Raw genomic sequence first — 26,036 nt, forward strand, 5'->3', positions numbered from 1 at the left:
AATTGTACAGTTAATTTATCTGGCAATGTCCAGATAAATTATAATAAGAAAGAGTAAGACCCCACTAAATAAATATGTTGGCCAAATAATAAAAAACATTTTCTCTACGTGTATGTCGTTTTTCTATTCTAATTATGTTAGGGACTATTTTCCTCAGTGGAAGGTAATTATAGATTTTAAAGTTTTTTTTTTAAAAAAAGAGAAAATAAAAGAAATAAATCATTTTCTAATAGCGATAGAGCCCTCTCGATGCGGGCTCTACCATGTGGTAGATGACCTTGACTTGGGTTAGCGCCCTTTCCTATGGCTCGCGACGCATAACTCCAGCCATCGACCACATGGTAGAGCCTCTATCGCTTAAATAGAATACCTACTGTACTGCTTTCTTTTTCTATAATGGCTAAAGGCTGGAAATTATGCAGATAACCCTGATCAGGTCAACTTTCATATCAAACAGTTACCTCACTGACATTCCAATTAAGTTTAAATAAGATGGCTTTATTAACATTGCCTTTTAATGTGAAACTAAAATTAAACAGTGAAGTATGCCAGTGAGGAATGTCAGTGGTACTTAGGAAATGTGGCATTTATCGATGATGGTTTTTTTATATTGGGTTCTCTAATGAATCCAAAATTTGAACTAGAAACGGAATTGAACAAATCTAAGACATAATGACTTCAGAAGTTTGTGTGTATATATTTGTGTGTGTGTGTGTATATGTGTGTGTGTATGTATGTGTGTTCCACTTTAGATTTGTATTTAGTCTGGAAGGGCAGAGATATTCAGGTCAGCACAGCAGGATGAAAAGGTGGCAACTAAATCAGCATTTAAAAATCACTTTATAGGAGTACATCCATCTAGGCTTTAAAAAAGGTGCACTCATTTTAAATGCAATCCACAAATTTGACATTAGCATCATGCTCATCTGTCATTCATCCTCGTAGATAAGTTTGATATATGCTACAGATCTTAACATAATTGCTGTCACTGGCTTGCTGTCTAAATGGATCAAAGCATTACCTCTCGAAAGACAATGAGGCAGGGAACCCCTCTTGCCTACTCTGTTAAAATCCTGAAACAGATTTAATGTTTTAAAATGATTTCTGCATTAGCTTTTTCTGGAAACACAAAGACAATTGAACACGATTTGAGTTTATATAAAAAAAAAAAAAAAAAAAAAAATAGTACTGACTTCATCTTTTGTGACCTGCTACACACAGTTTCCAGGAGGCACTGCTGCTGCTGACCAATTTGAAATGTCACTGGGTTGCTACCAATCTGTACCAAAAGTCAATCGGAGGGAAATGACAGAGATAAAAGCCCCCCCCCAAAAAAAGGAGGGGAAAGCTTAAAGCCTGAAGTTTTTTCCAATAATTGTGAGAAAGCCCCTGTCTGTCAGCATTCTGTTCTTGCTTCAGGTTTCCCCCTGGGAGAAGGAAGGAAATGGAGTACATTTGAGAGCAACTGTGCTCAGCAAGTTGCAAACAAGAAACAGACCTTTAGGGCAGTGGTGCCACAACAGATTAAGAGTTGTATGATGTATCCTGAGGTTCACAAAAAGAATCCAAGAGATGTTTAAAAATGGTGATTTGACACTTTGACTCTCGAACATGCAGACAAACATCCTTCTAAACGCATGTTATTTTGCAGACCAAAGATCAAATGTAGTTACCATGGGCGACTGAGTCCAAGTAGCAGTCTTCATACCACCGAAACACTTTTTATTATTAGCCCCCCCAAAAAAAAAAGTTTGCATCATCAGAATTAACTACATTTTGCTTCATAAAAAGTTTTACATGGGTAAAAATCGACTTTTATGCTTAAAAAAAAACCCCACCAGAAACAACGTTCGGTGGGAGCAGAGCTACCTTGAATAGATAAAGATCCTACACAAATTAAAAAATGGTCTCAAATAAGCCGTAGAAAACACAATGTAAAAGTGTATTACACAGACTTTTATAACATAGATTTACAAATAAAAATAATACGCACAGCACAAAACATTAACAGCTGGAGTCACTGAAGGCAAGACTTCAGACATCGGTCAGGGTATTGTGCACAATACACATGAAGTGTTTTCCTCTTGCGCCCCATTTTCAAATCAAAACTAGTAACTGTCACCGGATACCTATAGCAAAAGCTTACCTACATCTTAACCTGCTAATTTCAAAAGGCGGCACTTTGAATGACAGGCACAGTAGCTGGCAAATGAAAGTGCACAGTCGGTGCAGGTTTGATGATTGACAGTCATTTAAACCAATGAGAGCATTCTAGCGCTGCTTCAGTCAATGAGATCTGTCAGAACAGGATGGAATGACTGACGGTGAAACTACAGTAGCCACTGAGTTGACTGACAGCGACCCCTAGCCATTCAGAGCGGAACAGACAGCAAGTATTAAAACTACACAAACTAGAGATGATTTTGCACACAACTATGCTATCTGGTATCTTCAACTATACAATCTCAGAAACGTTTTTTTTTTCCCCAATATTTATTATTTACATTTAATGTTTTTTCTTCTTTTGATAATTTAAATTATCAGGACATCAACATCAAAAATATCTATTACAAACCATGATAATTAAATGTCCTTTACAAGGTTGCAAATGAAAAATGGGATTTAGTGCCATTTCCAACCCCTTCCAATTTTAGACATCCAGGGACACTTGACTGATAAGATTTCCACCTATCCTAAATAAGTGAAAAATTAATCCATCATACTCACCACCCATTTTGTCCCGATACTCCTTCAAAAGCTATTTTGCTGGCACATCGGTCTTTTCATACAATGTTCTAAGTGATTTTGGACATTTGAAATTTCACAGCTGAGAGTTTGGCTTATGAACACTATCTGCAGCCATCTTGCACCCCTAGGTTATTGATAAAAAAAAAATCAATGAACATAAAAATTGAAAAAATACATAAACATTTTATATTGTATATTTTATAGCATCCACCCCCAAGAAAAAAGAGTGGTATATGGATGCAGCATGATATGAAATATTGATACTGATCTAAAATAATTAGTACATGCAATTCCATTATGCTTGTTCATGAACTCGCATTAAATATTTAAAAAAGAAATAAATAAATAAATAAAATAATTGTCTGGATCTTCAAAAAAAAAAAAAAAGATTTTCTGGATTTAAATCATAATGAGAACATGCACGATAACTACAATTGAGACAGCCTAATCACTTGTCTTGAGCAAGCTTTAAAACTGAGATACTTTGGCACATATTATGCTTGGCCTACTCTGGGCTGGGCTAAGAGCAAGGCCAAGTCCCACATTCTTAAACTGATCCAGTCTACTATGCTTGCAGCATTTGATTGGAGACCACAGTACTGTGGAGAGAAGTATATTGATGGATGATGTATTTGCTGATACTAGTGTTAATTAAAAATATAAGCAGTAACTTTTGCTAAAAACAATCCTTTCACATTTTTGGATTTAAAATACCAATAAAAGATACATTACAAGCATCATACAGTTATTTTGCTTAAAACCTTCCAATTGCATCAATTGTTCAAAAAGTGGTCCCTGTTGCAGAGAACTGTACGTTTTTACCTGTAAGTTCCACAAATATCTGAGGAGAAAGGACTTGTAACAAATGCCTACAATTGTAAAGGTACTAAACAGAAATGCAGAAATTGTTAGGTTATTATCATAACCCTGGTTCCCTGAAATAGAAATTTAACCATTACCTCATGGGTATTAATCCTTTGATACCGTCTAACCTGAATCGATATTCCACAGCTGCACGTAGTGCCCGTGACGGTCATGCCCGCCCCCGAGGGCATAAAAGAGACTGCAGTCACTCAAAACTTCATCATTTTTCCCTCAAGACTGCTGCAAAAAAGACGCAGCAACTTTGGAGGTTAATGGTTATATTTCTATTTCAGGGAACCCTTTGAAGTACGAAATGTAACCATTACCTCATGGGTAGACATACCAAAGCTGTTGCAAGGAATATTGCAGACCAAGTGAAAAGCTACAAGGCTCGGCCAAGGCCACCTTCCGCATTACCATGAGGAACCCAGTACAAGTAACAGGGCTAAAAAATTGAGGGGAACTCGCCTCCAATATTATGCTGTAAGGGTCGAGCTCGAGGCCGCCCTTAACACTCTTGTTACAAACCCAGGGTTTTGTGGATCCACGACATTCATTCGATAGAACTGTGTAAAAGAGTGGGGCGTAGCCCACACCGCTGCACTGCAAATGTCTGACAGCTGCGCCATGGAATAAAGCCCATGAAGTTGCCATGCCCCTGGTAGAATGGGCGGTGAGCTTCTCTGAAGGGGGGCAAGTTAGCTCGATCATATGCAGTCTGAACTGTATTTGTGATCCATCTTGATAGCCTATGTTGAGACAGAGCTTTCCCATGGGACTTAGCCCCATAACAGATAAAAAAACAACAACTTTTGGTCTTGTCCACATAATACGCGAGTGTCCACACCGGGCAAAGCGTATGGAGCTGCCGTTCTCTATCAGACTGGAAAGGAGGCAGATGATAAGCCTCAAGCTACTACGTACTGGAGGCAGCCTCTTGGAAGCAGGCGCACCAGTTCCTTCGTAGACTCCAGTGCCCGATGAGAGCGCTGCAGCATGTCATCAACCGCAGGACCAAAAGTATGTCCTGGAGTAATGGGAGCATCCAGCAATGGTGCCTTGTCACCATCTGCTATGCGCGCCTGAGACAGCCAGAGCTGACGTCTTGCAGCTACTAAAGCAGCCAGGTTCCTAATTTGAAATATGGAGCAGGTTCTTATTTACCAGCCACAGTTCCTCAAGCTGCTGTGGTGTGGATCTGTGACTCTGTGAAAGAGATTTCAACAAACCACTCTGGTAAGCCACCAAGATGCTGTTATAATTACTCAGCCACGCAGCAAAAGTGCCAGCTGAGTAAGCCTTTTTAAGTATAATTTCAGAAACCCTGCACTGCTTATTCAGGCAGGTAGCATCTTTATTTAAAAGCAGCTCTCTCCTTCTCAGCTGAGGAAGGAGAGCCTTGTCCAGGTGGAACAGATAGAGAGCGCATTCTAGAACTGCATGACACTTGTTTTTCTAATGTACACATAGAGAAGGACATGCAAAACTCACAATAACTGCGGTCGGCGAGTGCCTCTTTAGCATGCTCCAGACCCAGAAAGGCAGCTCATCTGCCATGCCTGTCCTCTGGGGAGACCCCTCGTGCACATGTCACAAAAATTAAGGGCCATGGGCAAACACAGGCAATAAGCGAGGGTGGCGTTATAGTAAGGGTCAACAAAAACACACACACACACACACACACACACACACACTACTATGTTTGCAATAAATTCAAACTTTTACATTTTTTTAGTTACAATTACAGTATCTCCAGGCCATTTTAATAAAACTTGAATCTTTAAAACTATAGTACTAGTTATTAACATAACAGTAGGTATATGTGTGACATTTTATCATATTTTCCCATCTGTATGAAACATACATGGTTACTTTAGGAACAGTTTATACTTAAAACAAATAGAAAAATAAAAAAATAAACACTCCGTGTCAAATAACCCAAACAGCTCCATGTACTGGTCATTTGAACTTTACTGTTTGTGGCACGACTGTAAGCCTGCTAAATACTATCTGATTGAACGATCCCATCTATTTATTTTACAAAGCAATTTAAGCTCAACAGCATTCTTTTAAGTGTTTTTTAAAAAAAAAAAAACACTATTCTGCTGTTTACAGAACTGCAGCTTTAGTTTAAGTAAGCCTTCAAAACTTGCACGTAAACAAACAAATCTGTATTTTTTTTTTTTTAAACATTTACTGTGGTTTATAAAAGTCACTTATTTTGGACTGCATCAAGCCTTTTCCAGGTTAAACAAAATCGACCCGTTCCATCAAGGTAAGCCATTTGTTTTTATCCATTAGAATGTCTCTGATTGTCCTTCGATTAACAGTATATGCCTCACTTAGGCAAGAAAACATGTGCGATGCCTTACTTTCTTATTTTCAGATGCATACATGCAGATTTTGCTCTGGTGTTAAATGTAGGGTCAACTTGTCATTTTTGTACTTTGTTTTGTTTTAGGAGCAGGAGTGTTGATGACATTGGTATGAACGTTCAGTTAACAACAAACTACGACAGCGAGTCAAAGGTTAACTGCATAACTTTGTTGTTTTAATTGGCCATGATTATTTCAATGGTGCTACAATGAGGGAAACTACAATGCTTCTAATTACGTTTACTTGGCTGGGGTAGTTGGCGGGTGGGGGACAGTGGGGTGGTGAGGGTGTGAGGGTGGTGTTATAAAAGGGGAGGGGGGGGCAGTATAACGCGGGACAACTAATATTAAGAGAGAGAGAGAGAGAGGAGTTCAAAAAGCCAATGTTTACTAATGCCTACTCTATTTATGGATGTTTACAGTTTAGATTAAACCCTTAGAATTGTTCATAAACTTAAAATCAAATAGGTTTCAGCCTCCATGTTTATGGAGTAGTATGTATACAGTGCAAGGTAATTTATTTTTATATTCAATATTTAAAGGCTTTTCACACAAAATTGTACAAATCACATGTATTTTGGCCGAAGGGTCGTGGGTTCAATCCCAGGAGGGGGACACTGCTGCTGTACCCTTGAGCAAGGTACTTTACCTAGATTGCTCCATTAAAACCCAACTGTATAAATGGGTAATTGTATGTAAAAATAATGTGTAAAAAAAAATAATGTGTAAAAAAATAATAATGTAATTGTAAGTAAAAATAATGTGATATCTTGTAACAATTGCAAGTCGTCCTGCTAAGAAATAAATAATAATAATAATAATAATAATAATAATAATAATAATAATAATTTTGTAGTTTACTCCATTATTTTTATTAAAGCATTCCTTGGTTCCACTCGAACTGACCAGGTCTGCCATGCTAGCATGTTAGGGTCGCCGACATTCTAGCCTACCTCTCATTCTTCTGGCACTGCAGGCTGCAGGGGAAACCACGCTCATTAATCAATGCAAATTAGTTCTAATGAAAGTAAGGCGAGTTTTATTAGGTAGTAATTGTGTTAAGAAGTTGCTCAGTAACAAAGGGCAATGCATGACAGGGACAGTGTCCTGTCAAATCCATTCTTTATTTCACTAAATAGTGCTGGAAAAGGGCAGGCCATGTCACAACTGGACATTCATCACCCAGAGGTAAGGACACACAGGTCTGTCTCACTAATTACTCAAACACAAAAGCATCTCAAAGCTTTAAGGCCAAAATTCCACTGTTCTTAAAATGAACAAAAGCTACACCTCCTGCATGGACATGGCTTGCTACCCTTTCAAACAAACAAACAAACAAACACCACACCATGTATGGATCAGACCACTCCAGCATATATTCTCTTGCAACTTCCACTGTTTGACATGTGGGGTGTGAGGGCTGCAGGAGGATAGTCACCATGACTAATGCCACTCCAATAACCTCACCAGATCTATTCATGGCAAGGTAATTGTTATAAACCATTTCCTCTGAAATGACGGCAGGAGAACCCGGGTGAGCCTTCTTAAACCATATATTTCACAACTGACTCATTAAATATTGAGTGAACTCTAGTGTCAGTCTCTTAATTGTTCAGCCCTGCATGTGTCAATTTTTACCTTGGGAGACCATCTCCTGTTAAAAGGGGAAGTGGCAATGTGTTACTCTTCAGCAGAACAGACTTCAAGGTGGTGTCTTAATGTGTAAGGTACACTAGCTGCATCCTGTTACAGTACAAGCAATATTACCTTTCTTAATTGGTCTAAAATAGCACTAAAAACGAACAAATAAAGTGTAAACTTTTACAGCCACATATAAAAGTGCCAAAATGCTAGGTTTACTTCAAACACAAAAATGTGGATGTGCCTGCCTAAATACTGAATGTGTTACTTTATATATATATATATATATATATATATATATATATATATATATATATATATATATATATATATATATATATATAAACACAAAAAATAAAACCATTTTAAATTTCAAATCTAGTATACCCAAAAATTGACCAAGGTACTTAAGTCTCCTAAAACAAGTGGCATAGCAGGAGACTGCTCAAAAGAGGTTCAGTGCTGTGTCAACCTTCTTGTCCATGTATTCCAGAAAGGATCCACGCAGCGCATGCAATCTGTTTTAATCCTGTAATCCAAGCAAAAACCCAACGTATGAAATAGATTTGGAAAATAGGGTTTGTAACAAATTTGTTTGTATTAGAAGGGTTTAAAAATAGGAATTATCAATGCTGTTATAAACTGAATACATATACCAACTGGATTTTTTTGCTAAAGCCATGCTAACTCTCACTATCATATACATGATGTTATAACGATATAAATATGTACTCCTGCATGGTCCATGCTTTTTCTATACAGGTTGTAGCCAATACAAAAGAAAACAATTGTGTAATACTGTATATGGTTTTGCTGGTGGCCAAAAAAGGCCCTCTTAACCAGAAAATAAACCAGAGATGTTTCAAATCATTTGTAATCTCAAGGAACCGCAATGCACATCTCTGAAGTTTGGAGATGCAACATCTGAGCTTATAAAAATATGTTAATGTGGCTCTGAAGCAGCTCAGGTCAGAGATGTAAGTGTAAATGCACAAAAAGACACCTTACATTAATTAATGTAATTTCTATACATAACCCTATGGATCAATTGTGTGTACATCTCATTTAATATACCACAGTAATTTAATACAATATTCTTTATTCTTTGAATGATTCCAGATTAAATGTGAATGTGTGCAAGCTTCCATAATGGTAGTTTAGTCTTTTAGTGTCCTGTTCCCAAGCTGATTGCTTGTTTACCACGCCCGCCCTAAAAGTGGCCCTGAGCCTACCTCTTGAGCAGGCCAAATTTAGGATGGCTGGGTTTACACTAGGAAAAAAGGAGCTCCAAGGACCACAAAATACCGCCAATGCAATTTTCAAAACGTATTCTTTGCTTCTGATCAGCAGCTGACCAAATAAACACTTAAGGCTGGTTAATGTGCCTATAACTGCACAGAAACCAAAAGAGACCTGTGCAAGCACTCAATCTGAAAATTATAATGTACTTTATTACTGTATAAAACCTCCCGCCCCAATTAGCAGTTATTTTCCCTAATAATGTACATGTTATTCTGTACCGTGACACAAGCTAAATTAGATTTTACAAGCAGCAATATAATTGTTACTGCTGTGCCCAATTAATATGTCACACACAGAGCACTTCCTGGTACTTCTACACCAGATCAATGATTAAAAAAAATAAATAAAATGTATCGATGAAAGTACACACAGTAACACAATGGGTGAAAATGGTGTATATTAAGCAACATTATATGCATTGTAATCCATCTAATAAATTAAGGAAAAATAATTTACCAAATGTGATTAAGAAACAAACCAGTCAGTAGTAGGTCAGTGCTCCAGATAAGCTGAGTAATGGGTGTTTTACACATTGAAAAAAATTAACCTGCCTGGGAATTACCAGAAACACGTGACCAATAAGTGTCCGGGAATTCAATTAAAAAAAAAAAAAAAAACAACCCCACACACACACACACACCACATGGTTTTGAATCCACTCGTTTGTGACTGGTAAGCGACTGGATTCTTGATTTCTCTGTGCTGTCTTAGTGCCCCTCAATTATTATATTACATAGATTTACCATCCTTGTTGGATGGTAAATCTATATAATATATGTAATATTCTGCATTTGCAGAGTCGTGATGCTTTACATTGTTATAGCAAGGCGATCAATAAGGAATACAATATTATCGTTTCTTCATAAATATATTGTACAGTATGTGCATGCAGGCCTTTTTGTTAAGTATAATCCATCTGCAAAAAAAAAAATCTGTTCATTTGCTTTAGTCATATTGTTTGTGGTTAATAAAGCAAATAATGCATTTTACATAGTGTCTAAATTGAACAGTAAATTGCTCAACAACCCATGCTAATGCACATACTAATACTAAATAATAACAATTCAAATTAAGAACAACAAATGTAATAACAACAAAAAGTTAATCTTACATTTTCATAGGATACAACCATTACAGTGAGGCCAATGTGCAATCAATCATGAACTACCATTGACAGACATATGGGTACAAATCCCTTATAAAAGCTTTCTTCTAATTTAGCTCATTATACTTGATTTACTTGTCATCGATTAGTGAACAGGTTGTACAAGGGTAGCAGCTTAAAAGTTCAGTGCTTTCTAAAGATTACTGTGCTTGTCTTCCAAGATAATTTAGTCATGTCCCAGACCTGGAGGTCCGTAGAAGCCTGACCAATCACATTTCTACATCAGTTAAAGTCAAGGAGATTTAGCGTCTCTTGGAGCCTGATTCTGCAGCCTTTTTCAAAACATCAAACATTCACAATGTGCCTTTATAGAGCTGTCTGTTGGCACGGCGACATAGCTATAATGAACACACACGTTTACTGAATGTTAATCACATTGTAATCAAGCCACTGAATAAAACAAGACACATCTGCATAGGAGGGAAATGACCACATATAAAATGTGGGGCCTGCTTGGTAGAACAGAATTGTTCTCAGATATTAAACCTACCTTTGGGAATGTAATTTTCAGCTCTAGCCGCAGTTAAACACTACAACGGTCCCTTGAAATCAACCGAATTACCAAAAAAAAAAAAAAAAAAAAAAGAAAAAAAGGGAGGTAGCTCACACTGCTAATGATATGCTATATTTACCATAATTGAGGAATACATAGCTTGTCCAGTACTACATTTCTATAATGAATTGTTGGTTTACATTGTGCACCAATCTATTTGTGTGCCTTTGAAATTAAAATGTGACTTCACAACTTAACGAGTAAAACATAGCATCATTAAAGTGGGATTTGTAAATGTTTCAATTTCAGTCTTGTGTAGTTTTGTTTAAATTACTAGCATGATGCTCCCAAATTAGCTGTACGATTATAGATGATTTCCTTTTAATGCAGTTTATTTTAAATATTTTGCTTTCAAACTTTTTTCATAAACGTAGTAAATACAGTAATCATGCAACACAGAAAATCGAAAACGTCAGTAAGCCTGCCATTGGGAGATAAGAATGTCCTTTAGTAAGGAATACATTTAAATTGTGGAATATATTAAATGTAGTTGCAATATCTCTCTACCCTAGATCTTCTTGCCTCAGCTGCCTAACAGTAATGTGTGTTTAGTGTTTGGTACATCAGTATGTACTGATGTGCCATGAAATAAAATGGCTAAACAGATATCCAAAATGAATATGTGCACGTGGCTTTGTTGTCACAAAGTTGCATTAACTTATTTTTATGTTGGCATTATTAAATATATTAAAAAAATTAAATTACAAAATAAATTGATCCCAATGGCATCATTTTCTCAGAGACGAATTGTGTGTATCAAGGGCCATCCAAACTCATCTGCCCATGTAAGGTTTGAAGTATCTGGGGACTCTGCGTGCATCCAGAAACTCCCCTTGGACAGCAAGACACAAATTTGATGCATTTCTGCTTTGATTGCATTGAAAATACTGAAGATTTGCCACAGATACACATCTCTCTGCACAATCCTTTGGGGACGTGCTCTGTTTTCAATTACAATTCAGCATATGGGAGTATTTCTTGCAGCCAACTCTACTATCAACTGCCTCTGACATTATCTTAAAGGAAATACATTTTTAGGCTTTAACCGTACACAAAGTGAAATTTATTTTAAACCTCAGGCAATGTATTTCTGACTGTAAAAACAAGTTAGAACTTTACATTTCTTAAATGTTACCATATTGTGGATTTAACCAATTTTATAAAATTGAGTCAAAAGGAGTAACCGGTTAAAGTATTGGCTTCACCCGAGGTTATGATAGAGCCTACCTGGGCCTAATATTTCTTTAAAGAAATATAGTATTCATTAAGATACCATTGCTAGTCTCTTAATAGTTTGTGGCCTTTTCAAACAACATGTACTGGTAATTTGATAACTGTCTGTTCATATTGAACATTCTATGAAAATGAATGAATGAATGAATGAATGAATGAATACATGAATGAATGAATGAATGAATGAGTTAGACTATCCACACACACAAAACACACACACACACACACACACACAGGCTTCCTGAAACATGGGCAAAAGCTGCTGGCAGTGGAACACAATATTTAAAATCAGTGAGACCGTATAAGAACTACCGCAACCAATGACATAGAATAAACAAACGTATTTTTTGTGTGATTTGATTTATGCTAATGCCATATTTACAATTGATTTCCAGTGAATCATAGTAGTACCACTTGGAAGATGTGGTCTACAGTATAGGTAGATTTTTACATAAAATATATGCTAAATTAAAATGTATAAACTAAAATAAATATATTTCACAGTATAGAATCTGTATACAGTGGTAAGTTAGCTGTTACCTGTATGAAATATACTTGACTTGCAATGGCCAATAAAGTAGCAGTAAATCATTGTACTGACCAATACTAGAATTAACTATTTATATCAAAGGTGCGGAACCAAACTTATCACGGGCCTCATACCCAGAAAAGTAGTTTAACCTAACATGTATAGCAGGCCGCACACTACTAAAGACTAATCCGAGTTTAACCCTTAGGTGCAATATACACAGATATATATATATATATATATATATATATATATATATATATATATATATATATATATATATATATATAGATATAGATAGATATAGATAGATATAGATAGATAATTTCCCTTAGGATTACTGTTAATTTTATTTTGTACTGCACAATATACAAACAAATAATGAAAAAAAGTTTGATAATTAAAAACAAAGCATTAATATCGTGGGTTCTTTCAATGCAGCGGGTTTGTGTATTTAAGAAAGGAGAGGAAGACTCATAAAATTAGTTGGAGACAAGCTGATGAGAAGCAATTCCCCTCCGCAGTACGAATTAAAATGGTGTGCTGCTTTTTATGTGAAAAATTAGAAAAAGCAAGGTCAACAAAGTTTTAAAAAAAAATAATAATATTAACGATATATTCATAAGTGAAATGGAATTAATACACTGGGCCGCAGTCAGACTATAAACGGGCCGCGGGTTGTATGTCCCTGGTTTATATAAAAATTTATAATCAACATAATCAATTCAAACACATTGCTGAGCCCACACATTTATCAGTAGGTGATCAGGATAAATCTGGATGCAACACTGAACTTGGATGTTGTCGTCTCCAGTCTTTCATATTGTTACATTGTCTTTTATGCTATTGTGCACGGTTTGAACATGCATACCTGTTTGGATTTTTTTTTTTAAAGCTTGATGCAGTCAAAGTTTGCAAATGTTAGAAGCTATCTAGTGCGTATTATTCATAATTTGCGAGACGCATTTTTTTTTTTGAAGAAGAAGTTAACAAATATAAGAACATAAGAAAGGCTACAAAACGAGAGGAGGCCATTCAGCCCATCTTGCTCGTTTGGTTGTTAGTAGCTTATTGATCCCAGAATCTCATCAAGCAGCTTCTTGAAGGATCCCAGGGTGTCGGCTTCAACAACATTACTGGGGAGTTGGTTCTAGACTCCCACAATTCTCTGTGTAAAAAAGTGCCTCCTACTTTCTGTTCTGAATGCCCATTTATCAGGGTCCTCGTTTCTTTTTTCAGGTCGAAAAAGTTCCCTGGGTTGACACTGTCAGTACCTTTTAGTAGGCTTGTAACGATAATAAATCGAATTATCTATGGATTGTGACCCCACGATAACAAATCGTAATAGTCTTGTATACATTAACTTACTGTCAAGAACATAATCTGAGACTATGCGTCTGTGAACAGGATGATGCTGCAGAGATCAAGAGTAACCTGCGTTTCATTTATTTTATACACATTTTGTTTAAAATCAGTCCCAACTGCAGCCGTCTGTCTTGAGCGAAACTAATACTATTTAACATTACTACGTTGTCACGTGCCGCTGTTTCGGAGTTTTTTATTTTGTTGTTTTTGTTTCTGGTTAAATACCAGAACACAACCTGCTGGTCAGGCACGTGGCGATCTACATCATGGTGTCTGAACAGGAGTTGGTGAGAACTCCAGGAGCAACCAATAGTAATGTTTGGGAACATTTTAGGTTCTGGAAAATTAAAGGACAAGACGGTGTACCATTTATAAGCAAGGACAAGCAGTGTGTGCAATATGCAAAAGGGAAACTACCTATCATGGAAATATGACAAACTTCACTGTACATCTGAAAAACAATCATCCAGAAAAGGTAGATGATAAACAACAAAATGTGTCGCTGTGGAAAGTTCTGTTGCAGGAAAGGATAGGCTACATCTAATGTACTGTTTGGAAAATTAATTAAATATGAATCAACTATAGTTCACATTGTCAAGGCTTATTTAATTTCTTCAAAGTTTGATTACCGTAGTCCTTCGAATTTAAGATGCACTTTAGATCCCCTATTTTGACATGCCAAGCAATGCCACAGTTCACAGAAAAGGAGAAAAACAGATTGACGACTGGAAATGAGAAGCAGCACATAACTAATGCTCTGTGTGACAGCAGACGGTCGTAAACTGTTGTGACAATTATGCTAGCCTGAATAAAAATGGTCACGACAGACCTGTTGGTATTTAAGAAAAAAGATTAATACAGTCAGCACTAGGATATACAACACTGAATGCAGCAAAAACAAAGCAAGTGAGACAAGCTACGGTAATGTAAAACAGTTACTTAAATCTGTGATGCTTAGTTGCGTTTGTGCATTTTCATTTGCAAGTGAACTGTGACATTTGGGCCTTATCGAGCACTATATTGTGCAATTTTGAATATTGTCTTTGGATATTGTTTTAATTCTGGAAACTTTTTGCTAAAATTGCATTGCCTTTTACACAGTTCTGTGAATGGGTAATATTTTGATTTAATTTTGCTGTTGGGTCATTAATGGGGAATTTTACATACTGCTACAATACGTATCAGATTTAAAAGTACAGTATGTACTGTATTACAGTCCACGTGTCGTTTTTTGGCAAGTGATATTTTCAGAATCATATCGTTCTGAATTAAAACACTTCGGTTGAAAATATAGTACTGTACCAACAAAACCAACTACAGTACATGCAAATGGAAGCCTACTTATTTTAATACAGTCCTTTCAGCTATGCATTTTTGACATTGTAGCTTTGTGTTCCCTGAAGACGACAAGGGATAGAACGGGCAAAATGAAATAATCAAATCTGCGTCACACTTGTTTAACTATCACTGAACTTTTTATAGGGTCGGAAACATGAGTGCTGACAGTAGTTATTTAAATAGAATGGTTTCTTGAATATTACATTTTTAGAAAGTGTTTTGAGTGCTCTCACCGCAAATGCAAAATATAAAAATTGGACGATCTTTAAAAACGCAGGATATAGGTATATTATATAAACCAGAAGTCACATTTAATGTTATTTTCCCAAAGCTGTGCAAGGAGGGAGCCCTTACTGTTAATTTCAGATAGGATTTTCATTTAACAAAATCTAAAAATATAGTGCTCCGTAGTGTGTTACAGGCATTTTCTTATGCTAAGGCAGAGTTAGAAGCTTGCTTGTTGCTATGTGAAGTATGCCGAGGAATACAATGTTAAGAACTGGTACCGGGGCGGCAAAAACAGTGCACGTTATCAATAGGAGCGTGTAATACAACAAACTCATTACAGGGATGACAAAGTGCATAGGATGCATGAGAGAGCATTTTGCATTGCTGCGTGGCTTTCCAACAACTGCGGTACAATAAGAGCGCTACATTTTCTTTAGAAAAGGATCTAAAGAAATCCACCTTAAAAGGGTCAAAATACCCTTCCTATGCGAAGCAAGCAAAAATATTCATGGAAAATTGCATGAAAAGGGTCTTTAAATTGCCAATACTTTAAAACAGTCTTTTGGGGCACCACCCCCTGTAGTGATGCTACTCATAGCTGTACTACTGAAACCCGCTGTTATGATCTGCATGCGTGAAGGCTCCAAGTACAATACAGGTAAACATCTTCACAGCTGAATTTAACTACTAAATGAAGTTAAGTCATAGTAAGTACAAACAATTCATATACATTTGATGGCCATTGCTCAGTTTGGATTACTACATATGTGTTTGCTTTAAACACACAAGCCGTGACACTTCCTTTTTTTTACCCTGTCCTGGAAATATTGACAGCCATTTTTGCAGCAGCATTACTCTGTCAAAGGCACTAGCTGTAAAACGTGTCTGCTTGACTTGATCTACACTAGAGGCTTGTTCAACATTTGGGATTGTTTAATGGAAGTCTTCTCTACAGAACATGAAGGGATTGGAAATGTATGCCAGATCTTAAATCATTCATAGATCCAAGTGCCACTGTTTCAAAAGACTCAAATTCTAGAAGGTGGATTTAACTACTTAAGACAGACAGGGAATATCTTGCCACTAATAAATAAAAGCTTTCACAAACAAACTTTTACACACTTAATTTAAATTATTTAGCTAAGTGGATATTGCAGATCATTTAAAAGAGAATAGTACTCTTCCTTAAAGAAATATAATAGCACACATTAAGATTAACTGTTAAAAAAAAAAATTCCAGTACAAGTTAAAATATGACATAATAAATTGTAAAAAGCCAATTACAATTTGAGAATAATAAAGGAAATCTGCATCCTGACAGAAAACTGAGGAAGTCTGGGCTAACCACTGCACTATTCATTCCCATTCCAGAAGGTACAAGGGATCCAATTTACAAAGTCAGAAAGTAAAATGACCCTCTAACAGTGCTAAATGGATACAAGGGCATACAGCCCATACTCCACTGAACTGAACAGCTCACCACCCCACGACAAGCAGCATATTTTAATCCTGCGGAAGTAACTGAAAAGGTAGTTAACAAAATGCAAAAAAAAAGGAAAGGAACTCCTGCTTTTGCATTTTAATGATACTTAAATCTGTTAAAATGAGCACCACATTTTTTACTCCCTCGTTCCTCTTTATTCTTCTTTCACAAGGTGCATTTCTGTGCATGAGCCTTTTCATCTTAGTCTCCCAAAAGACTGCCCAGTCGTCAAAGAGTAGCCAAGTCAGCACTCAAACGTCAATGACGTCACACTGGAAGCCATCTGACCAATCCCTGCTCTTTTGCCTCTGGCAGCTGAAACATCAATTTGTGCTTATTCCAATTGGCGAGGGGAGTGGGGAGAAAAAATATATATATAATCAGTAAGACAGTATACATCACTTAAATCACCGCAACCCACTCCCACAGAGTGGCCTACCTACTGCCACCTTGCATCTTCTTCAACAGGGGACCAAAATAGTTTTAAACGCTCCAAGGTTTTGGACTTGACAGACTGCTCTCAGCCTGCCTCCTACTTCAGGGGAAAAAATGGAAAAAACAAAAAATATTTAGAGCAAATCAACGCAACCTACCTTAGCTGGAAGCATTCTGCATTAACCCCTAGAGGGGATAGAGAGGAGGAGGAGGAGGAGGAGGAGGAGAAGGAGGGGGGTGGATGTGTTAATACACAAGAACACTGCATCAAACCAATGTTCTGCTCAGAACGGTATGCGTCAGCAGTACATTCACGTTTCAACTGAAGGACAAAAGGAGGAGAGAGAGAGAGCAGCCTGTCTTGGCTGCCTGCAACACCAACACATAAAGAAAAAGGAGACAGAAGGATAACAAACAAGGGGGGGGGGTAAAAAAAAAAAAAAAAAATGTTTCCTTGGACGGGTTTTTCCCATGCCTCTCCCATTCTTGCTGCTGCTGTTCAGGCTACTACTGCAGTCCACGGACTAGAAAGACATTAACCGCAACAAAAGGCTAACGCTTCAACTCACTACCTCAAAACAAAAGGGGATACAGCAGGAGCTACAGGGGGTAAAGCAAAGGAGCTCTGTGAGTGTTGTCTTTAGCGGATTGTCAAACCAGGGGCTCGTCACTGAAGATCCTTTTCTCTCTTCTTTTTATTCCAAGGGAACAAGAGAGCACACTAGAAAACCTCCTCAACATTGCTGCGCTCCCCCCGCCCCGCCCCCCCCCCCTTCCCTCCCCTCCCCACCGCCCTTTAAAGAAATTGACGGATTATTGCTAACTGTGCAGGAGGCAGGCTGCAGCTGCTGCATCTACTGGATGGAGAGCTAAGCTAGTTAAAAAGAAATCTAATGAATGCAATGTGCAGCTTTTAGTCTTTACAATTCAGCCAAGTACGGCAAACGAACTGGAAAAGACAGTGGGACAGCGACAGCAAAAAAAGGTGATTTTTTAAATTAAAAAGAAAATTAAGGACTGTACAATTTTCTTTTTTTTCCTGGTTTAAAATTTAGAATTGAGCAATGGAACATTGCAAAAGGCATTCTACAGCATCCCACGTCAGCTTCCAAGGGCAATCGCTGGGAGTACTGCTGGCACTACTCTTTGGAGCAGAGAGGATCCTTGCACCTGCGTAGCCTATTGGGCCTCACCTCTATACCAACATCGTTTAATGCTGCTGTTTCTGGATTACTAGGAGCCATTTTGCCAGATTGTTTGAATATTCATTTTTTATTGCACAGTAAGATGAGGCTACATAATGCTTCGGGATAGATGATTAACACTAGAGCCGTTTAACTGTAAAGGACTTCACAAAACTACAGAGGTAGGTGCCTGAAAAGTGTTCTCACCCCCTTCCATCAATTCAATCCTTTCTCTCGCTCACACTCTTGCTCAGATCAGCACCTTCTGCACTGTAGATGGAAAAAATAATCAGAGTCTTGCTTAAACCGGGGTAGGGCCAGTTCTCCATTCCGTGCCAAATCCCAGACGATGTTGAATTATGAACGTGCCACATCATGAGTCTCTTGTGGCAGGTAACTGTGCACCGTACCTGGAATGCCTCCCTGCTTTTTGTAGTCTACCTCATGGTACGAACGTGGAGTCTGTGTGCAGCTTCTGCCGGACCCCAGAATTGCCCCTCAGTCTGTTCGTGCAGTAACCAGTTTAGTAAAGTGGTCTGCACACGCCGCAGTCTCAGGGAGGTCCCTCAAGGGATCCCCTCAAATACTCGGTACCTCAACCTGATGGAGAACAACATTCAAATGATCCAGGCAGACACTTTCCGGAACCTCCACCACCTGGAAGTGCTGCAGTTGGGGAGGAACTCCATTCGCCAGATAGAGGTTGGTGCTTTTAATGGTTTGACCAGTTTGAACACACTGGAGCTGTTTGATAACCGCTTAACAGTTATTCCAAGTGGAGCATTTGAGTATTTGTCCAAACTGCGGGAGTTATGGCTCAGGAATAACCCCATTGAGAGCATACCCTCTTACGCTTTCAATCGTGTGCCATCTTTAATGCGTTTGGATTTGGGCGAGTTAAGAAAACTGGAGTATATATCAGAAGGTGCTTTTGAGGGATTATACAACTTGAAATACCTTAATCTTGGAATGTGTAACATTAGAGAAATGCCAAACCTCAACCCATTAGTTGGGCTGGAGGAACTAGAGATGTCTGAAAATCTTTTTCCTGAAATCAAACCTGGATCTTTTCAGGGTCTTAAATCTCTGAAAAAACTCTGGATTATGAACTCACAAATCAACCTGATTGAACGGAATGCTTTTGATGACCTCACAGCACTGGTGGAATTGAACCTGGCCCATAATAACCTGACCTCTTTGCCCCATGACCTTTTTTCACCCCTGAGATACCTTGTAGAATTACATCTGCACCACAATCCGTGGAACTGTGACTGTGACATTGTTTGGCTTTCATGGTGGCTGCGTGAATACATCCCCACAAACTCGACATGCTGCGGCCGCTGCCACTCTCCACCCTATATGAGGGGCAAATACTTAGTGGAAGTTGAACGGAGCACTTTCCAGTGTTCAGCCCCCTTTATTGTGGACGCTCCTCGGGATGTAAACATCTCAGAAGAACGAGTGGCCGAGCTCAAGTGTCGCACGGCCTCCATGTCTTCTGTTAGGTGGTTGCTGCCAAATGGCACAATATTAAGTCACGGGTCAAATCACCCACGAATATCAGTTCTAAATGATGGAACACTAAACTTCTCATGTGTTTTGTTAACGGATACTGGGATCTACACATGCATGGTCACCAATGTGGCGGGAAATTCAAATGCCTCGGCCTATCTCAACGTCAGCACCGCTGAGCTGAATACGTCCAATTTGAGCTACTTCACGACTGTCACGGTGGAAATTGTAGAACCAACATCAGAGGACATTCCGCCAAAGATCAAGGCAGTTACAACGCCGTCTACGGAATACAAACCAGCATTTATATCCACTCCTACTGTTCTGCTCCACAACACCAAGACGCCAAAACAGGTGTCAGTCCTCACTTCGAACGGCACAGAAAGACCACCTGCTAGCTTGGATGAGGTCATGAAGACCACCAAAATCATCATTGGCTGCTTCGTGGCGGTCACCCTTCTGGCCGCTGTTATGTTAATAGTATTTTACAAACTGCGCAAGCGACACCAGTTGAGGAGCACAGTCGCCGCTGCCAGGACTATAGAGATTATCCAAGTGGACGAGGATGTTCCCACAGCAGCATCAGCCACCAGTATACCGGGAGAAGGGGCGGTTGTATTACCCACCATCCATGACCACATGAACTACAACACCTACAAACCAGCACATGGGGTGCACTGGACAGAGAACAGCATTGGCAACTCTCTTCACACCACGGCCAGCACCATCACCACTATTCATGAGCCCTATATAATACAAACTCACACCAAGGAGAAGGTACAGGAGACACAGATTTAACATTACCCCTACCCTTTCCTCATTATAAAATGCAATAGGAGTGCACAAAAAAAAAAAAAAAAAAAAAAAAAAAAAAAAAGCAGCAACTTTTTTTGTACAGAGTGCAAAATTAAGACTGTTTTTCTTGTATATGCTTTTATATATATATATATATATTATATATATATATATATATATATATATATATATATATATATATATATAAAATCTACTATGAACTGGTAAGAGAAGCAGATTATATAATAAATTTAAACTATTTTCTAACTTGTAACTTCTATTTAAAAACAAACAAAAAGAGAACAAGCTATTAAGATACTGTTATGACAGAAATGAGGGTGGACCTGTTTAAAAGGGCATTCTGTAATTTTTAGATGAAGCTATATAGGATGCAGTAAATACCCATTTATACCGAGAAGTCTTTCTAAAACGCCCAGAATCAATATTTACAGGTTTATCTTGTAAAAGCACCAAGAATTTGTACTGTGCCAAATGTTATAAATGCAATAAAGGAATTTTTTTTTGGAAAAAAGAAATGCATTTTTAGATCTGTTTTTGTAGTGTAGAAAATAAGCAAACAAGTCCAGAGAGATTGCCGTAGCTATCAGCCAAATGGTTTCAGACTGCACCATATTTCTGCAGCTATGACTTAACTCTCCAATTGCTGGGTATGCTGTTTGTTTGTTTTTTAACACTAAAAAGAGGCAAAGTCAGTTTTACTTTGGTCCAAAAGCTAAAATGAAGCACTTAAATAAAGTGCGATTTCTAAAGCAAATTAATTGTTATTTAGCTTCATGATTTAGGATTAACAGTAACAAGAAGAGAAGAAAAAAAAGTCGACCATGGCATGCTGGTATTCATTGAATTTGGACCATACAGAACCTTAAAAAAAAAAAAAAAAAAAAAAAGACTGGATCTATTTAATTATTGGGTGAAAATAACTGCACTGGAAATGTGATGTCAAACAAAGGAAAAGTACAGTATATCGTTCTAGCAGCTTGTTTCATAAAAATAATAATTATGTTCTGCAGGATAACTTGGTATTACTGATGTTGTGTCAGTTCATGAAGATGATCATATTTCTAACTGTTTAAGGCTGTGAAAAATCTGTAGATAACATTTTAAAAGATGGCTGGCTGGTCAGCATTACTGGGATATGATCTCTGAATGATTCACTGTAAATAACTACAGTCCTTTAAATTCAGGCAAGGAAAGCAATTTAACATGGGAACAAAACTAAAGAATGATCAAATTGTACTAAATAAAAAAATGTTCAAACTGACTGCAGTTTTACTCAAGGCAATAGCACTAAATTATATATATATATATATATATATATATATATATATATATATATATATATATATATATATATATATATATATATATATATATATTATTTTCATGGCAGTATGCTCACTTACAGGAAAAATGTGAAATAAATTAGCAATGGCATTTGAGATATGAATGCAAGTGTTAAATATTACTACTGTTCTGTTGTTGGTATTTTATATTCAATTTATAAATACCTTTGTACAATTATGAATGTGACACTCAATACAAATAAGCATTTTCCAAAAACAGCAAACAGTGTTTTTCTTCAACCAAAGCAGAATTAGATATTTATGTAACAGTAATTCAGCTAAATTAAAAATCGAAGCTGTCGTCGTCGCCCCCCCCCCCCCCCCTAATTCTATGTAATCTTTCTCATAGGTTGGGTTTTTTTCTTTTCTTACTTGTCTATAGTGCTGCGGACAGGGATTCAAGAATAATGGTCACTGAGTTAGCTAACTAGCGGCAGATCAACATTGTTGTCTGCTAAAATCATGTTTTGATGGATTAATTTTAGCTAGGGGGGCTTAAAACATGTATCAGGGGCTTTTTTGATTTATTTTATTGTAATACCTTCCTAAAATGCATACATAAAAATACAAGAACATGTTATATTGAAAAACTGTTTTTTCACATTTTAGACAAATGTACTAGAATAGACTGCGAAGTAGAACTATCGGCCGTTTAATTTTGAATTTTTTCCAATGTATGGTCATAATGCTGTTCTATGGTCATAATGCTGTTCTATGGTCATAATGCTGTTCTATGGCACTTAGCAATTGTTTGTTTGGAGGAGGGGAGGAAAAAAAAAAAAAAACTTCTATGCATGAAGCATCAAAATAGCAAAGCCAAAAGAGAAGTCAACCTTCCTCAAAGCTGAAAGGCATCCATTTGCAAATCCCAGTGTAGCCAAAGCAACTCGAAAGGGGTAACACACAGTGAATATATTCTATTGTAATCTCCTTTAGTGTTTCATTAACTGGTACATAACTCTTTGAACCTCGAGGTAAAGCAAGTTATGCGTTAGTCAAAAGATGAGGATTCAAAACTCAGGGATCTGTATAGGATTAAGAAAAAAAACTATTTAAAACGGGAGAGAAAGTTAAGCAAAGGGTTTTTTTTTTTTTTTTTTTAAAAAAGCAAGGAGACCAGGAGATAGCATTTTTAAAGATCCAGATAGATATAGATATTTCTCTGCAGCCAATAAGAGAATACTACATATCTGCAGAGTATGATGCTGTCTGTTTATTTATGATTTACACAGGCCGATATGTCCAACATTTTACAGTATTACAAATGTCATTTTCTTGACACAGTTGTGAGGGGTTAGAGATGTGCAGCCTTTACCAATTTATATACACAAAGCAAATAAGCCTGACAGTGCCCTAGCCAGACCTTCAAGATTGTGTTTTTTTTTTTTTTTTTTTTTTTAAATCACTTAATGAAGTTTTTAGTGTTTTGCAGTGCTCCTCAGTTTCTCCCTGCTGATAGCAGGCTTTGTGCTCCGACACCTATTGTAAAATATGATCCATGGGCCTCTATTCTACGCAATGGTCTGTTGCTGACACGTCTTATTTTTGCTGATATTTCCCATGCTAGGTCTCAAACACATTTTTATTATACTATTATATACACCTCTCCTTTAGTGTGGCTTTCTATATTCTACTTTGAGGCTAAGGGCCCATCAACAAAGATAGTTTGTCAATGTTCATCCTCCTAATTCTAATACCATAAAGAAAAAAAACAGTTACAAGTACAAAAGGCCTTTATGAACAGCCTGGTTTGTAGGTTATCTAGCAAATTGTATAATCAACTCATTAGACAAATGTTTCGGCTAGCGCTTTCTTCAGAGTACTGGATCTGGATAATGCACACATTCCTTACGGATCAAAAACAGTTTCCTAAAAAACAACATTTGTATTTGACTTTTTTTTTTTTTTTTATTAAATCTGCAATAGCGCAGGACAGACGTGTTTTTAGTTTTGGACGTTTTGTTTTTCTCTCAAAATGAATGCCTCAGTAATAAGGCATATGTTTACTGACAAACAATGTCCAATGTAAAAACAAATGTTAGACTAACCAGATCGTCCCATAGACAGTGCATTCATTTGATTAATTATCCTTAAAATCAAGTGCAAGAATGTAGGTCTAATATTTTATAAAAATATTATTGCATATTGTGAAAGTTATTAAAAGCAAAAACACATTACTTTGAAATACATCTGCAACTGATGTAAAATGGTTTATCAAATTGTGTGTCTTCATTTTAAGATATATCAGAAAAACAGAATTAAGCTTTAGTTGTAGACCTATGGTAAGCCTTTACTAATCAATACGAATTCACGAATGTGGAAGTAGGAATTATTATTGCAATACTTTTTTCATTTTTAGCCTGAATTGTAAAATAGATATGGATGTCACCATAAATCTACTGTGCAGAGGAGACAAGCTACTAGAACCTTTTGAACATTGAATGTATCTTTTGTTCACTGTCGAATTATGAAAGATTTATAAGCCAATTTTATTTACTCTGATCCATTGCACTACATGGGTGTGCTTTAATGAGTTAGGTACACTGGTTTTTCTTGCAGTATATATTTCATGATGTGCCTTTTTTTTTTTTTTTTTTAAAGCACTAGGTTAGGGATGCAGCAAGCCCCAGGTTAGTTACCCCCTTGTGCCTCAGTTATATCAACTGAACCTATATACAAAGAAACACTAACAATTGTTAAGTTGTATTAAACAATATAAAAATCAGTGAATTTGAATATCTTGGTGACAAACCTTTGCTTTAAATTCACAAAGTTAGTTTAAACTCAATCAAACAGCTCAGATATGCATGCATGAATAATGCAGCTTTCAGCAGGCCTGTTGAAACACAAAGTTCTAAAAGAAACAATTTGCTCTCCATTTTAATATTGCTAATTACTTCAGATGAGAGAAGTGTGCTGAATGACAGCCATGATGGAATGTAGCACTGCTCATGGTGAAGAATGTTAAACAGACAAGAGTCGGATTAATATTGAATCTGTAACAGATCACCAATACTCAAACACCACAAGGGTATCCTTGAATGATTGTCCAAAGAAAGCAGAAGATAGACAGATTATATATGTATATAAATCACTAAAATTCTAACAGAATCACATTGTTACATTTAAAGGAAAATATTAGTATTCACACGAAATGCCCATGTTTGTCATTGATTTAAAAAAAAAAAAAAAATACATGGCTATTTTGGGGTGATTACATTTAAATGCCCTGCATTGCTTCAATTGTATCAACATTTACTGCACGTTTAATTAGAACAGGTCCCCTTTAGTCTCAAAAAGGCACATTTTTGTGAATGTGCATCTGCAAAGCAAGTTAATTTAGCAGAAATCTGCAGTTTTGGATGGGTGGCCAAATAATTTCTTTTGCTAAACTTAAAATAGGGGGAAGTAAATTAGGCAATTTAAGGCGCCATAGCAATATGTCTCAATAATGTAGTACAAGCACATTGCTTCATATTATAGTATTGGCGAGTCATTTCCGTTGGTGTGTAATAAATCTTAGGATTTCTTAAGAAATGGCAATGAAAAACACGTAGTCTTAAGCTTATAACTAACCTATAAGCTAAAAACTAGAACTATATAGAAAGCATAAAGGTCATTTCACAACAACTTTCTCTTTATAGAATACTGTACATCTTATGGAATGTTTCAGGTACTATGTGATTATGAGGATCCTCTGTGTATGTCTGTGTGTGTGCTCTGGTTTAACCTGAATGATGCTTTTTTTTTTTTTTATTTCTACAAGCTCTAAACACTTCATAATAAATATGACTTATGGAAGTTAAGGGAATGCTTAAGATTATGCAGTTTGTTTTCACTTTAAATCTTACCAGAAAAAAAAAGGATTCTGAATTTTTGAAACATCAACAAAAAAAGATATTATAATGGCAGGTGTCATGCA

General features: G+C 36.9%; 2 protein-coding genes across 2 annotated transcripts in view; one reads left to right on the forward strand and one right to left on the reverse strand.

Moving 5' to 3' along the window:
- Positions 1-26,036, reverse strand: part of LOC117419768 (staphylococcal nuclease domain-containing protein 1-like) — a 188,973-nt gene that overhangs the window by 78,270 nt on the left and 84,667 nt on the right. The gene's annotated exons all lie outside the window — the stretch shown is intronic.
- LOC117419769 (leucine-rich repeat-containing protein 4-like) lies at positions 17,232-20,849 on the forward strand. Its single transcript, XM_034032849.3, has one exon. The coding sequence runs from the start codon at positions 18,819-18,821 to the stop codon at positions 20,751-20,753; it is 1,935 nt and encodes a 644-aa protein (XP_033888740.2). The 5' UTR covers positions 17,232-18,818; the 3' UTR covers positions 20,754-20,849.

This window comes from Acipenser ruthenus, chromosome 14, assembly GCF_902713425.1.
Source record: "Acipenser ruthenus chromosome 14, fAciRut3.2 maternal haplotype, whole genome shotgun sequence".
Taxonomy (NCBI): Eukaryota; Metazoa; Chordata; class Actinopteri; order Acipenseriformes; family Acipenseridae; genus Acipenser; species Acipenser ruthenus.